Below are 15,246 nucleotides of genomic sequence, written 5' to 3' on the forward strand. Positions count from 1 at the left end.
GATTAAGGTTGAATTTTTTTTTTTTTTTTAGGTTTTTATTACGTTCTTTTTTTTTTTTGTTAAGAGAAGTTGTAGGTTTACAGAAAAATCATGCAGAAAATACAGAGTTCTCGTATACCACACTATTATTAATATCTTGCATTAGTGTGGTACATTTGTTAAAATTGATGAAAGAACATTTTTATAATTGTGCTATTAACTGTATGATTTGTCCTTATCCTGCAATTATTTTAAGAATAGATATTATATGCCTCCTTCCCCTGAGTTATTTTTAATACTGATTTGTACAGATAAAATCAGATTTATATTCCTTTCAGCCAGCATTTATTTGGATTCTTGGCTTCTTGCTTTTGGTTCCAGTATTATAGACACATGCATATCTGTACTTCTTGATGGGCACCTCAAAAAAATTCTTTGTTCGGAAAGAATGGCATTCTTGATTCTATTTACATAATTCCAACCATAATAAATTTTTAAAGGCAAGAAGATTCATTACACTTCTCCATTCTCCACTCAGTTTTGGTATCCCAGATCTCTTTGCTTGCTGGAGCCCCTCCCTCACCAGTGCTGACTCCTTTTGGTGAGTTTACTGGTAGATGGGTGCATGTTGACAAAGAATACCAGTCCCCAGTAGTGGCTGACTTTTCAGCAAACTAGTTTTGGGTAGCATGGTAGGGTCTATGGAAGCAGAGCTAGGGTGGGGTAGTTACTTGGATGGGGAGCATGGACAGGCTTCATGTGTGATAATCCCTCCCTCCACAATTCAGCTGGTTGGAAATCTACTTGGATTCTCAGGCTTGTCTTTGTGGAGGCCAACACCTCCTGTGAGGGTTAAGCTAAGTATTTGTAACATTTATTAATACTTGTTTTCATGATTCTAACACCTGTGGTCAACTTCAGGGACTGGGACTTCTGATTTTGGGAGACTAGGAGAAAATGAGAAAGAGGAAGAACATAGGAAGTGTGTCAGCATTTGAGCCCAAGTCTTCAAGTGATTTTCTTTTCCTTTAGTTCTGCTTTCTGGTTATATTATGAGTACTTTGAGAGTGATGCTTCCTATAATTGGGTTCCCAGTCCACTTAAATAGCAAGCATTCATTAAATGCCTATTGTGTGCCAGGGGCTGTACTAGGCATAACCCAGTGAATAACAGCACTTAAATAATGTGTGAGTCTGATTTAGAAGTTTATTTAAAGTACCCTGAGAGCCTTGGGGCTTTAGGTGTATTGTATACAAAGAAGGCTTTGCAGAGAACTGAGGGGGAAGCGTAGGGGATATCCTGAGCTTAGGACTGGAGGCTTGAAAGTAAAAGGTGTTTTCAGGGAACCAAGGGCACTGTTACTGGAAGCCCGAGAACAGGCTAGGATTTTGCTGGTGATGAGATTGGGAAGATAGGCTGAAACCAGATTGAGAAATGTCTTGTGTGCTCTACTGAGGAGCCTGGACTTTATCCTGGAGGCAAGGAGAATCTTGAGCTGCAGGAGGACAGGATCTGATCTGTTTCTAAAGAGCATAGTACAGGAAAGTGTGGCAGGTAGCCTAAGGTTAGATAAGAGGAGGCTAGAGGCAGGCAGACTGGTTCAGCCACTACTGCTTTAACCCATCAAGACATTAGAGTTTCAACAGGTGCTTGGCAGTAGGATGCAAATGATGGAAATGGTTTCTGAAACATCTGAGAGACACTCAGCACAACCTGGTGACTTACTAGTTGGGGGAGAGGGAAGGAAGAATGAAAGGGGAAGTGGACATTTCTAGTGAAGATGGGTAGTGATGGCATCAACTGCATGCAGATCTTCAGTGGGAGAAGCAAGTGTTTTGGGAAGGAAACCAAAGCTCAGTTTGGGTTGTGTTGTATTAGAGGTGCTTTGTGGCATGTGGGAAGAAAGGGTCATTAGACAGTTGGAGTTCAGAAACTGAACAGCTCGTCATCACATAGCCCTCTCCGGCTCTCTTGGGAGGCCTTTGCCGAGACTTGTGGCCCCCGAGCCACCCAGGACCTATGAGAGCTTCTGAGGACAGACACTGCCCTATTCACCTTTGTGTCTCTCATGGTTACCTTGGCGCCTGGCACTTGGGGGGTCACTCAGGAAATGCTTGCTGAAGGAACGAGCTAGAAGAAAGGCGGTGACTATAAACATACTCACCACATACAGTGTCTTGTATTATAAAGGAAACTTTTTCCTCAGTCCAGTTATTCACATTAGTATCTGATTGTTTATTTTAGCTCTTTGGGCACCTGCCTTTATACATATAACAACTTTGCCTTTACTGTTCTGTTTAGAGCAAAACCATTTTGTGTTTTTTTGTTTGTTTGTTTGTTTGCTGTGGAGGTGAGGTGAGATTTGAAAATAGTTTCATTTGCAATAGCTGTGGATTCATAAAACATCTTCTGGTAACTGTAGTCTTATAAATTAAATAATGTTTTCTATTAGAGGCTTTATAGTTTGAGATACCTTGAGGTGAGTCTTTTTATGATCTGATTAATCACACTCTAATTTTATATGTTTTATGAAGTAGAATTTTTGTATATGGTGGACACAGAATTTACGTTTGGAGAAATCAGATTATCCCTTAGACTCTTTTCAGTTCATTATTAATCATTCTGTGGATTTAGACATTTTCATTCACAATTGATTTTTTTGTGTGTGTGATTTGACTTTTTTATTGCTGATAATTTCTTCATCGTATGTTAGAGCAAGTGGAAAATCTTCCCAAAGCTCTCAAGTGAATGCTTACATTTGGTTTAATTCAATTATAGTGGTTGCTGAGAGGGTGTGGAAAAGAAATGGACCCTGTCCTAAAGCTATTTATAATCACAATTTAGAGACAGAGTATACACATAATGAAGTATTCTGTTAGTAAAACAAGATAGCGTAAGATTAGATGTTGAGGGGAGAAATACAAACTGTTAGGACTGTTAGGATTGGCATTAAGAGACAGAAAAGGTTTGTTTGAGTTAGAGGAGAAGGAAAGGTTTCAGAGGGAAAGAAGCTGCGTCAGGCCCTTGAAGGCTGGACAGGTAAATTGCATTTAGGCAGGAAGGACAGTGCGGGCAGGGTGGGAACAGTATGTTGTTCTACTTGGACTCTGCATCTCAAACCTCTGTCCAGGGTATGTTTAATGTAGCAGTGAACTCGAGTAATACTGTACTAATGTGTCTTTTTGCAGTGTCTTCCCCAAAACTGTCCTGTGCACCTGTTCTTTTAAAGCATAGTACCATTGGGGTTTTCTTTCTAAAGTAAACACATAAGTAGATGAAACAAGCAACTCTAGAACTAATTTAAATTCTAGAAAACCACCAGGGCATATTAAGACCCACGAGCCTTGAGCTATTGAATCACCAGAAGGAGCTAATTTGTTTTACAGTTGGTACCAGAAGACATGTATTTTCCTTAAAGGATTCTTAATGAAATCAACACAAAATAAAAATTCTTAGATCTTCTGAATTTTTGAGCACTTTAAAAATGTTTGGAGTATAACGTTTTATGAGAAAGCCTTTGTTGTCTTTTTTGAATTGCATGTTCTCCTCGAACAGGTTTCTCAACCTCGGCACACTTGGGCTGGATACTGCTGTGTGGTGAGGGCCAGCCTGTGCACTGCAGAATGTTTGGCAGCATTCCTGGCCTCTGCCCACTTCCTCCCTAGTTGTGACAACCAAAGATGTCTCCAGGTTTTGCCTTATGTCCCCTGGGGGGCAAAATCACCCCTGGTTTAGAACCACTGTTCTAGAAATAGTATTTGCAGATCTGTGTTATTTAGACAACTTGGTGCAGCTTTTCTTCTTGGCTTTTACAAATGATCAGTATGATATTGTGTTTTTAAATTAAGGTTTAAAAATAAGACTATTTGCCTGCCTAGAAAGGGTAACTTCTCTTCTGTAAACTCCTTACTTTTAGTTAACTTAAAAAGATGCCTTCCTACTTACTTATGTTTTCTTGCGTGCTATTATCATTTTTTTTCCAATTCAGTTTTGAGATATATTCACAAACTCTACAGTCATCCGTGGTGTACAATCAGTTGTTCACAGTTCTGTCATATAGTTGTGCATTTATCACCAAAATCAATTTTTGAGCATTTTCATTGCTCCAAAAAAATAAAAATAGGAATAAAAATACAAGTAAAGAAGAACACCCACAACATCCCATCCCCTCCATCCCCCTTATTTTTTTTTTTTATTCATTTAATTTTTGTTCCCATTTTTCTATCCATCTGTCCATACACTGGATAAAGAGAGTGTGAGCCACAAGGTTTTCACAATAACATAGTCATACTGTGTAAGTTACATAGTTATATGATCATCTTCACAAATCAAGGCTACTGGGTTACAGTTCAACAGTTTCAGGTATTTCCTTCTAGCTATTCCAATACACTAAAAACTAAAAAAGGGATATCTATGTAACGCATAAGAATAACCTCCAGAATGACCTCTCAACTCTATTTGAAATTTCTCAGCCACTGAAACTTTATATTGTTTCACTTCTCTTCCTCCTTTTGGTCCAGGAAGGCTCTCTCAATCCCACGTTACCAGGGAGAGTTACACCCCTCGGAGTCATGTCCCATGTAGGTGGGGGAGAGGGCAGTAAGTTTACCTGCAGAGTTGGCTTAGAGAGTCCACATCTAAGCAACAAAAGAGGTTCTCTGGGGGTGACTCTTAGGCACAATTATAACTAGGCTTAGCCTCTCCTATGCAGTAGTAAGTGTCATAAGGGCAAGCCCCCAGATCGAGGGCTCAGCCTTTTAAATTGGTGGTCCTCAATGCTGGTGAGAATATCAGTAATTCCCCAGGTGGGGAAGTTTAATATTTCCATGTTTTTCCCCAGTCCCTCAGGGGGGCTTTGCAAATACATTTTTATTCTGCCCAGATTACTTTGGGATGTATTGGGGTTTCACACTAAGCTGTACAAACCAAGCAGATCTCACTCCCTATTCAAAGTTCCATGTAATTATAGTGTTTGAATAAACTCACCATACAAGTTAATGCTGTTATCATTTTTAAATCATTTTTTTATTTAAGAAATTATCCTGAGAACAGTAGAACTTTTTAATTAAAATATTCTCACAATAAGCAGCATTTTTAGTTATAAGTGGTCTTACATATATTAACATATTCTAATCTTGCCGTGGTAGCTAATGAACCACTTTTAGAATTGAAAAATGAAGATTATTTATACTGTTTTATAAATTCTTATATATTATGACTTGGTCAGTATAATTCTGAATTTAGAATTGTGAGAGAGTACCCCTGCCTTATTTAGTGCAGTATATAAAATGTAAAGTATTATTTTAGTTCCAATACATGCAGTATTTAGAAGTTTAACTGTTAATGTCAAGAATAAAGGCTTTGAAATCTGGTTTCCATTCCTATTACTCCATTGAAACAGCTCTCACTAAGGTCCTCACTGGCCAAACCCAGTGGTTTCTTGTCCCTTAAGTTTTTTGTTTTGTTTTTTACATTTTTATGTATTTTTATTAGAGAAGTTGTGTCTCTACAGAACAATATATACCTTAATTTTGATAGCTGTTACTTATTTTTAATATTTCACAGAATTAACAATTTTCCTCTTGAAATTCTTTTTTCCTTGGTTTCAAAAACATTGTCTTTCTTGATTATCACATATATTATTCTTCATTGACTCAAATTCAGCCATCTGTTGCTCAGTTATTGTTTACTCAAGTCTTTTGCTTGACCACCATTCTGTTCTACCTGTCTTTCTCATCCCTGGCCTCATTCAACCAGTCAGGCTATTCTAGATAATGTTGCAGTAACCTTATCTGGGTCTCAGTGATTTAAAAATAAGAAAGCTTTTATTTCACAGTTATGCTACATGTCCATTATGGGTCTGTAGAGATTGTTTTCTTTTTGAGAGAATTATAATTTAAATAAGCATAATTTAAAGTAAGAAACTATGGAGGCAGTTGCCCACAGTTGCCCAAGCGTAGAACTAGCTTTGGGTAGGACGGCCCCTCTTCCTCACCACCTCCTGTCTCCTCTGGCAGAAGTAATTGATATATCCAGGATGGGTGATGCCACCTAGTGGCTAGCAGGGGGTACTTCTTCCCTACCTTTTTCCCTACTCACAATTTGCTTATGCGGCAGAAAAATCTTTCTTGTACATATAAGTATTCCCTTAAACTTTCATCTCTGTTCCAGTTATTGTATAGTTACCTTAAGAAAACTTCTCCCTGATTTTTATTGTGTTTGTAATTACAAACCAATCCTAGGCAGGGCTGCTAGTGTAGTAGTTTTAGTGATACGTCTCTTTTTAAAGAAAAAGCCAATACAGGCTATGAAATGACAATAGATAAAATTTTTAAAATAATGCTATGAATCTCTCAATCTTTTGTTAGGACTCTGAAGTCCCCTTCAAAATTTCTAAAATTCCTTCATCTACTTTCCCCTGCGTTAATTAAACTTTCTTTTCCTCAAGGATCAGGAGGTGAGAGGTTGTATTTTTAAATTTTTTCTTCATATCCCAAGGTCTCATATTGTAACAGAATTGTTTGTTGTTGTTGTTTTGCTTTGTTTAAAAATGGAATTTCACTTGTAGTTTAATAGACTTTTATGTGATAGATTGCGAACCAGTCAGTAAAAAGTGTCACCCAAGATGCATTGGAAGTGTGGCCTCTGCTTCGCTCTCTAGTCAAGTTTTATAATTTATTTGCTCTAACTCCAATTGGAGACACCCTAAGCAACTTACTGTTCCAAAAATGCTCTGGCTTCTCTTGCCTTTAGCCTTGCAGATATCATGCCACTGCTGAGAAGGTCATTTCCCTCAGTACTATCATGACCAGGTTCTTACTCTTAGAGCTCAGCTCACGCTTCTTCCAGCCAGTCCTCTGTGACCACCCTCCCAGCTAGCGTGCTGCCTGCGTCTGTCATAGGCCCCAGCACAATGCATTGGCAGTTGTCTCTTTACTTGTCTGCCAGCTGCAGGTAGGTATTGAGTACCTACCTGCAGTTTGTCTCTGCTTGTGACAAACTAGCCTTAACAATATCAACAAATGAATAAATGAGCACCCCCAAGTATAGGGGTCATATAAATCTACATTTGAATCTCCAGCTCTGGTACTTACTAACCACTTAAGGCAGTGACTGGTACATAGTATGCACCCAGTAAGTGGTAGAATTTGAAGTGAAAATGTTATTCTACTCTCAAGTTAAAATACAGATATGTTAAGGCAACTTAGCTTTGCTGATTTCAGCTGTAATGTGTTGCACCTTTAGCATTTTTAAAATATATATAGCTTCTGTGAAATTGGTTCTCCCTAATTAACAGTGCCTAGGCAATAAAACAAAGCAAACAAAATATACTATCCTATGTCAGTTTCCAACCATAAATGACCTTAGCCATGGGTTGGAAATCAGCGGTCAAGAGTCTGGGATTCTGGTATCTCTGGAGATCTGGCAATATGGGATAAGTGTTCTGGCCTGACCGCTTGGGAGTGGTGAGCACTGGCTGCACCTTCATCTGTGGCATGAGATCTCCTGTTCACCACAGCCCCCACACGCCCTCTTGTTTTTTTATACCTGGTCTGTTGTGTTATTTTGGGGAATGCATTTATTTTTTGAAAGATTAAAGATCAAACTGGGGAATTTAAAGGAGACTCTTCCTCAAGGCTCAATGTTATCTTACAGTTACAGTTGTATTCAGAGGCCAGTGTAGCACTTCTAAAATTGAATAACCCCAAGGATTTCCAAGAACTGAATAAACAAACTAAGAAGAACATGACCATCGATGGAAAGGAATTGACCCTAAGTCCTGCCTATTTATTGTGGGATCTGAGTGCCATCAGCCAGGTGAGAGATGCAGAGTCTTTTAAAACCTGTATCAAGGGTTTAGAATATTAAAGATTGTAGGTCACTATGTCAGGAGAAGGAAGAGGACTTGTAGAGAGTATTGATTGGAATTTTTCTGATTTCCAATACACTGCCATTGATTTAGCATTTATTAATCCAAGAACCTTTTGCATAACACACATTAAAGAAATGTGGTGTCTTTGAAGTGTATGTATATGTTTTAATGTGCTGTCTTTTGCATTTTTTATAGTATTTAAAAGTAGAACTCAATCTGTAAAAATCTGCCAGAGAATCCCGAGAGCAGATAGAGCAGAGGGGAAGGTTGAGGGAGAGGTGTGATGTAAGAGGTATTTTACATCTTAAGGCGCCAAATGTTTTCTCAGTCTAAGCAGGATGAGGACGTTTCTGCCAGCCGTTTTGAGGATAATGAAGAGCTGAGATACTCATTGCGATCCATCGAGAAGCATGCACCGTGGGTTCGAAATATTTTCATTGTCACCAATGGGCAGATTCCATCCTGGCTGAACCTTGATAATCCTCGAGTAACAATAGTAACACACCAGGTACATGACTTCCTGGATATGTTTTCCATTTCTTTTCTTTTATGTGGTACAGGGCTTTCCCTAAATTCATTTCCTTTACCCCCCTCATCTCCATTTCCACTTTTTTGTTTTTTAAACTCTTCTTTCTTCCCTTCTTTCCAATAAACAAAAACTCATCATTCACTCTCACTCTTATGTTTTTTTTTCTTTTGAAAGGATGTTTTTCAAAATTTGAGCCACTTGCCTACCTTTAGTTCACCTGCTATTGAAAGTCACATTCATCGCATCGAAGGGCTGTCCCAGAAGTTTATTTACCTGAATGATGATGTCATGTTTGGGAAGGATGTCTGGCCAGATGATTTTTACAGTCACTCCAAAGGTCAGAAGGTGAGAACCTAAGAATTCCTAGCTTGGAAATCACTTAGAAGTTGTAAAAGATAAATCAGAAAATCAATATGTTTATTAATATATTCAAATTTGATTAAATAAACATTTTCGAGTACTAAGTTCAGGAGAGTTAAAAATTAGAGAGAAAGCTAATCTACAGTAGAAAAGTTGCTTCCTACATTCTGAGACATCCAGAACCTACTCTTCTTTCCAACTCCCTGCATTTTCTTCTGCAACCACAGCAGAAGCAGCAAAATCACCATGAAATGCAAAATTATGGGTAGAATGTCAGAAACATGGCCAACAAATAAAGGTAGCTCAATTTAGCATTTAAAGACATGAATGAAATTTCATTGAAGGCAACCAGTCTCTCTTTGTTTGAGAGACAGGCTGGCAAAGTGGGTATTATCATAGATGTAGAAGCTAACTGCTTATAGCAGATCCTGATTCTACCATTTCCCATCTCTGGGCAAGTGACTTGACTTCTCGGGCCCATGTTTCCTGTCTGTACAAAGAGGAAAAGATGAATGCCACCATAGCCTTGTTAGAAGTTCTAAGTGATAAGTTGTAGAACTCTGTAAGAACTGGTAGCACAGAGTTAGTTTTTCTGTTGTTTTATGCCATTGTCGCATGCTCTTTCTCCCATTTCCCTGTTCAGTTGCCTCCTCTGTGCTAGGTTGTATGGCTTCAAAGTTGAGCTTGTGGCTTAGCAGGAGAGACAAATACACAATCAGTGACTGTACAGTGACCTCAGAGCTGACAAAGTATGCCCTGGGTGCTGAGGAACAGGAGCCCTGGAGGTGTAATCACACAAGGTTAGGGAAAAATTCCCATTGGAATTGAAATGGATTTTTAAGAATAATTAAGAGTTCATTAGGGGAAGAAAAACTTTCCAAGTAGGTGGAACTTGCAAAGGCATGGAAGCCTTGAAAGGGAGGGATATATTTTTTTTTAAAAATAATTTTATTTTAGAAAGTAACCTGTACCATATCATTTTGAAAGCAGACAAATTCACAACTCAGAATGCTTTAAACCACTGCATTGATTAACTCATCACAGGATGTGACTCATGGAGCTAAAGGGTATTGAGAGTTCATCTGCTTTTCTCAGCCTTGAGGTGAAATTATGCATAAATATGCTTGGGAATTACTGATAGTTGTCACAAAAAAACAATGATTTGTGGTATACTTCCCACATGCTTTGATGTGCTTTCATACTCAAAAGTCTGACATTTTGCTATTTTTATTTCAAAATAGATTATAAGTTCATGTTCTAAGAAACTGACCCATGAGCTGAGTCTGTCTGCTTTCCTCAAGATGATCCCTGTTCACCTCTCCCCTGCTGCAAAGAGCTTGTCTTTAGGACTGGGACCCAACTTGGCTGGGCCTGCCTTTCAGATTTCTCTCAAATAGGGATGTCCTTACATGCCTGGATTTCAGAAAGCCCCTCTACTTTTCTGAGATTTAATCTCTGTAATGAAAAGAGTAGGTGTGCTCATTAATAACTGCTGACACAGCAGGACTTGGAAAACTACTGCAAGGCAAGGAAAACATAACGCCAAACATGCCACACAAATGTAGACCATCAGCTCTTGGAAAATTTTACCCTTTCCCTAATTTGAGAGTAAAAAGTACCAGGAATCATTTTGTTATCTCTTTTGTTCTATCGTAGGTTTATTTGACATGGCCTGTGCCAAACTGTGCTGAGGGTTGCCCAGGTTCCTGGATTAAAGATGGCTATTGTGACAAGGCTTGTAATAATTCGGCCTGTGATTGGGATGGTGGTGATTGCTCTGGTAAGAATGTGTTAAAATGTATCTTGTTCATGTTCAGTGATTTTTTTTCTTTTTAAATCATCATTGACTGTATATGGTAGACTTAATTCAACATTCTTCATATATTGAAACAATCAGTAATCCATAGATTCTTTGGAAGTGATGATGAGTGTTCCTATGTGGCCCGGTTATTCATATCATATCCATTGTTGAGAGCATTTTCTCATGTTGGCCCCACTCTTAAAAAATGCCTTTTTTTAATTTAAAATTGAAAATCTGAATCACCTCTAATTATAGAAGCTCAAGAGCAAGAACCACTGTAACTGGTTATAGGAACTTTTGGCTGGTGGCTTTCAGCAGCAGATTGCTGTAGGTCAGTGAATATCTAGAGATGCGAAAAAAATAATCTCAGCATTTCCTCTCCCTTTCTCACTTGCTTATATTTGAACTTGATGATGATAACATTTTTTGCTTTTATTTATTGCCTTTAAATTTATGAAGCATTTTCATATACATCATCAATTACCTAATTACCTACTTGAATTTCTTAATTACCTAAGAAAGAGAGAGTATTACACAAATATCCCCACATTACACATGAGGAAACAGGTTTGGAAAAGTGTTGAATGTTTGAGGAAACAAAGCTCCGAGTTGTATTTCAGTCAGATCTTTCAGATGCACTTTTGAGAAATACAAACAGCTGCATGGAGAGGATGCAGGTATGCAGAGTGGCTCTGTGCAGTTCAGAGAACTCATCCCCTAGTAGAACATTCTCATTTGATTACGAAAGGGAGCTAGTTGATCAAGAGGTTAGCGCCTGTGTTAGGACATGTTTCTACAGTCTGGCATTAGTCTTTGGAGTAATCTGTTTCCTGTTTCCCTGCTTCCCCATGCCCATTCATACATGCTCCCTTTGGGCAAATTTGAGGCCGATTCATCTAGTTAAGCGCCAGGGCCTGGTCATCTCATGCCCTTTCCACTATCAAGTGATGCCTCCTTTCCAGGTTATCTTCTTAAGATAAAGGAAATCTTCTACTAAAGAATGAGGATGAGCCTTTCTGACTGCAATTCATTCATCAATCTTGGAAACACTGTTAAGAAAAAAGAACTGTCTTTTTTCCAAAATCTTAATGGTGAGAAACAGTCTTTTTCCTTCTCTCCATAGGTAACGGTGGAGGTAGTCGCTACGTTGCAGGAGCTGGGGGCACTGGAAGCGTTGGAGTTGGGCAGCCCTGGCAGTTTGGTGGAGGAATGAGTGGCGTCTCGTATTGTAATCAAGGCTGTGCAAATTCCTGGCTTGCTGACAAATTCTGTGACCAAGCCTGCAATGTCTTGTCTTGTGGTTTTGATGCTGGTGACTGTGGGCAAGGTATATCTATTTTCATCAAAACATTCTAAACAAAAATTCTTGACAGGGGTGTTTGGAGAAGTGTTTGTTACAGTAATTATTCCCTGTGCGTCTCTTCTCGAGCCCTACGTCCAAACTTGTTGTAAGTTAAAAATAAGAGGATATACATCTTTAGAAAACAGTAGGCAGTAATGCAGTATCCTTTTCCTGTTACTGCTACAGTCAGATTTTTTTGATGAAGCAGATTTACCTTAATGACAAATACATGTTTAAGGTTTAATTTAGAAACAATAGTAGGAGACTAGTAATTCAGTAAATAAGTACGGTTCAAATTCTGGGTCTTATTGATAACTTAGACATGGAGGTTGTTTTGGCAGAAAATTTTTTTTTTCCATTGGACAAAAAGGTGGAAGTTGATTATGTTACATCTCTATAATAAGGCAGAGATAGCATTCTATGTTAATGGTCATATTGCCCCAGGTAGTAAAATGTAGCTATTGTATTAGAATTTCTAATTATTATTGAAATCAATTTAAAATTACTCAACTCAGAGAGTCAAAGAAAAAGGAGGAAAGTGCCTAGTTCTTTATTTTATTTACTTTTTTAAATGCAACTTTATTGAAATATATTCACATAACATACAATCCTCCAAAGTGTATAATCGGTTGTTCATAGTATGCCTAGTTCTTTAAAAACCATGTTTATGTTTTTTCCTCCAGATCATTTTCATGAACTGTATAAAGTAACTCTTCTCCCAAATCAGACTCACTATGTTATTCCAAAAGGTGAATGCCTGCCTTATTTCAGCTTTGCAGAAATAGCCAAAAAAGGAATTGAAGGTGCCTATAGTGACAATCCAATCATTCGACATGCTTCTATTGCCAATAAGTGGAAGACCATCCACCTCGTAATGCACTGTGGAATGAATATGACCACCATACAGTTTAATCTCACCTTTCAAAATAAAAATGATGAGGAGTTCAAAATCCAGATAACAGTAGAGGTTGATACAAGAGAGGTACCAAAACTTAATTCCACGACTCATAAATCTGACAAAAATGTGGTTAGCCCTATAACACCTCTTCCACAGGCAGAAATCATGTTTGAGGATATTCCTGAAGAAAAACGCTTTCCAAAGTTCAAAAGACATGATGGTAACACAATAGGGATATTCCAAGAGGAGCTGAAAATTCCCCTGGTAAATATTTCACTCCTTCCAAAAGAGGCCCAGTTGAGTCTCAATAACTTGGATTTGCAACTGGAACAAGGAGACATTACTGTGAAAGGATACAATCTGTCCAAGTCTGCCTTGCTGAGATCATTTGTGATGAAGATGCAGGAAGCTAATTTAAACATAGATCAAGATATAAAAACAGATAGAAGAAATGGCAGTTTGGAGGCTGCATCAGAAAAACACGTTCACAAAAATGTCTTGGCAAACAACTTAAAAGCATCTGAAAAATCACAGAGGGCAAGTTTTCCAGCCTTAACAAGAAAAGTGGATGGGCACCACCAAGGTCAGAATCCAGCCCAGGACCTGGAGACCAAAGCAGGATTTAGATCCGCAAATAAGACCCAAAAAGCAGAAGGCAGAAGTGTGTCAAAAGAAAAGCTCTTGTCTCCAGTTGTTCCACTGGAAAACCATATGGCAAAAGAAAAGAAAATCACAGGAGAAGAAGAGAAAAATAGAATGGAGGAAAATGCTAAAAATGACATAGGTGTTAATGAAGTATTGCCTGGAAGAAAATTGCAACATTACATAGAAAGTTACCAGGGCTTTTTGCCATGGGAGAAAAAGAAGTATTTCCAGGATCTTCTTGATGTAAGTTACATCCAGTCTTTTTCTTTCCCAAGCGCAGAAAAATATATAACTGTGTAAGTGATAATAATATAATAACAACTACTGTTTATATTTATTCAGCACTTCCTTGAGCCAGCCACCAACTAAGTGCTTTTCTTACGTAGTTTCATTTGATTTTCTGAATCCCCCTAATAGGAAAAATACCTTATAAAGATAGTTATTATTGTTGTCCCCATTTTACAGTTTCAGAAACAGCCTTCAGGTGAATGAGTAAGGGATTTAGCTAGGGGTAGATCCCAAGTAAGTGGTAGCTTGGGGATGGTATCTTACCTTTACTCATTGTGTTGTAGTTTTAAAAATGCTTTTGTGTACATTGTGCCTGTCAGGTCTGATATTTTTACAGTTTCACTGATGAAAGAACAGGTTCAGATGAGTTCATTAGCTTTCCCAACAAAACAGCTTAGCACTGTGAGCCAAGCCTCAAATTTGAAGTGCTCATCCCCTGTACCACGGCTTCCCCTATGCTGTGGTGTCATCTGTACATCTCCCAGGTGTCGCCACTGTGCTAACTGCTGGGGAATGCAAACTGATTAGAGCACAGTTGCTGCTCTTGGAGACTTAGAGACCAGTTGGGAAGATGGATTTGTGGGCAATTAAATGTAGCAATGTGGTAAGTGCCTCTGTTGAGGTATGGACAAGGAGTCCAAAGGAACAATGGCTTAACTTCCGAGAGATATTGGGGAAGGCATCCTTGAGGAAGTACCCTGGGAGCTGACTAATGAAGGGTGGGTAGGGATTGACAGGTCAAGAAAAATCAAGGGTTCTAGGCTGTATAGTGAAGAGGCACAGTCATGAGTGGCTGCTACGCTGGGAGAAAAGGCAGAGAAAGGGGAAGTATGTTTTATTGCTCTCAGTGTCGTTGATATCTTGTGCCTGGCACATTGGGCATTTATTTTTTGTTGAGTGAAGGGGGAGTTCCTAGTCCATGTTTATTTTCTCAAATTTTCCTTCTATTTTTTCTTCCCCTAAGTTATTTCAAAAGCACTACAGACTGGTGGTAAAAATTTCAAACAATGCAGAAATATACAGTAAAAAAAGGAAAGATTCTCTCTCCTTTCTCAGTCTCCCCCTTTGAGATAATCACTCAAGAGTTTGGTGGGTAGCCTTCCAGAACCTTTTTGTAGATATGCAAACATATAAGCTCTATAGTTTCTGTCTTACAAAAGTAAAATTACACTATACATGTATTACTCTGCAGTTAGTAACTAGTTAATTGCCACATTATATAAAATGGCACCATTACCTTTCTGTTAAAGTACATCACTAAATATAATGCTGAATATTACATGTAATTCTCTTTTCAGGAAGAAGAGTCATTGAAGACACAACTGGCATACTTTACTGATAGCAAACATACTGGGAGGCAACTAAAAGACACATTTGCAGATTCCCTGCGATATGTAAATAAAATTCTAAATAGCAAGTTTGGATTCACGTCCCGAAAAGTACCTGCACACATGCCTCACATGATTGACCGAATTGTTATGCAAGAACTGCAAGATATGTAAGTCTTGCTTGTATTTGAGTTGCTTGCATG

The 15,246-nt window shown here is 38.4% G+C and overlaps 1 protein-coding gene across 2 annotated transcripts in view; it reads left to right on the top strand.

The window, feature by feature from the left end:
- Positions 1-15,246, top strand: part of GNPTAB (N-acetylglucosamine-1-phosphate transferase subunits alpha and beta) — an 89,887-nt gene that overhangs the window by 58,716 nt on the left and 15,925 nt on the right. For both annotated transcript variants that reach the window (XM_037846669.1, XM_037846670.1), the window contains 7 exons: positions 7,636-7,797; positions 8,181-8,360; positions 8,556-8,726; positions 10,398-10,521; positions 11,666-11,869; positions 12,568-13,670; positions 15,014-15,213. In XM_037846669.1, coding sequence (XP_037702597.1) covers positions 7,636-7,797; positions 8,181-8,360; positions 8,556-8,726; positions 10,398-10,521; positions 11,666-11,869; positions 12,568-13,670; positions 15,014-15,213 — 2,144 coding nt within the window. The remainder of the gene's footprint in view (positions 1-7,635; positions 7,798-8,180; positions 8,361-8,555; positions 8,727-10,397; positions 10,522-11,665; positions 11,870-12,567; positions 13,671-15,013; positions 15,214-15,246) is intronic.

This window comes from Choloepus didactylus, chromosome 8 (genome assembly GCF_015220235.1).
Source record: "Choloepus didactylus isolate mChoDid1 chromosome 8, mChoDid1.pri, whole genome shotgun sequence".
In the NCBI taxonomy this organism is placed as follows: Eukaryota; Metazoa; Chordata; class Mammalia; order Pilosa; family Megalonychidae; genus Choloepus; species Choloepus didactylus.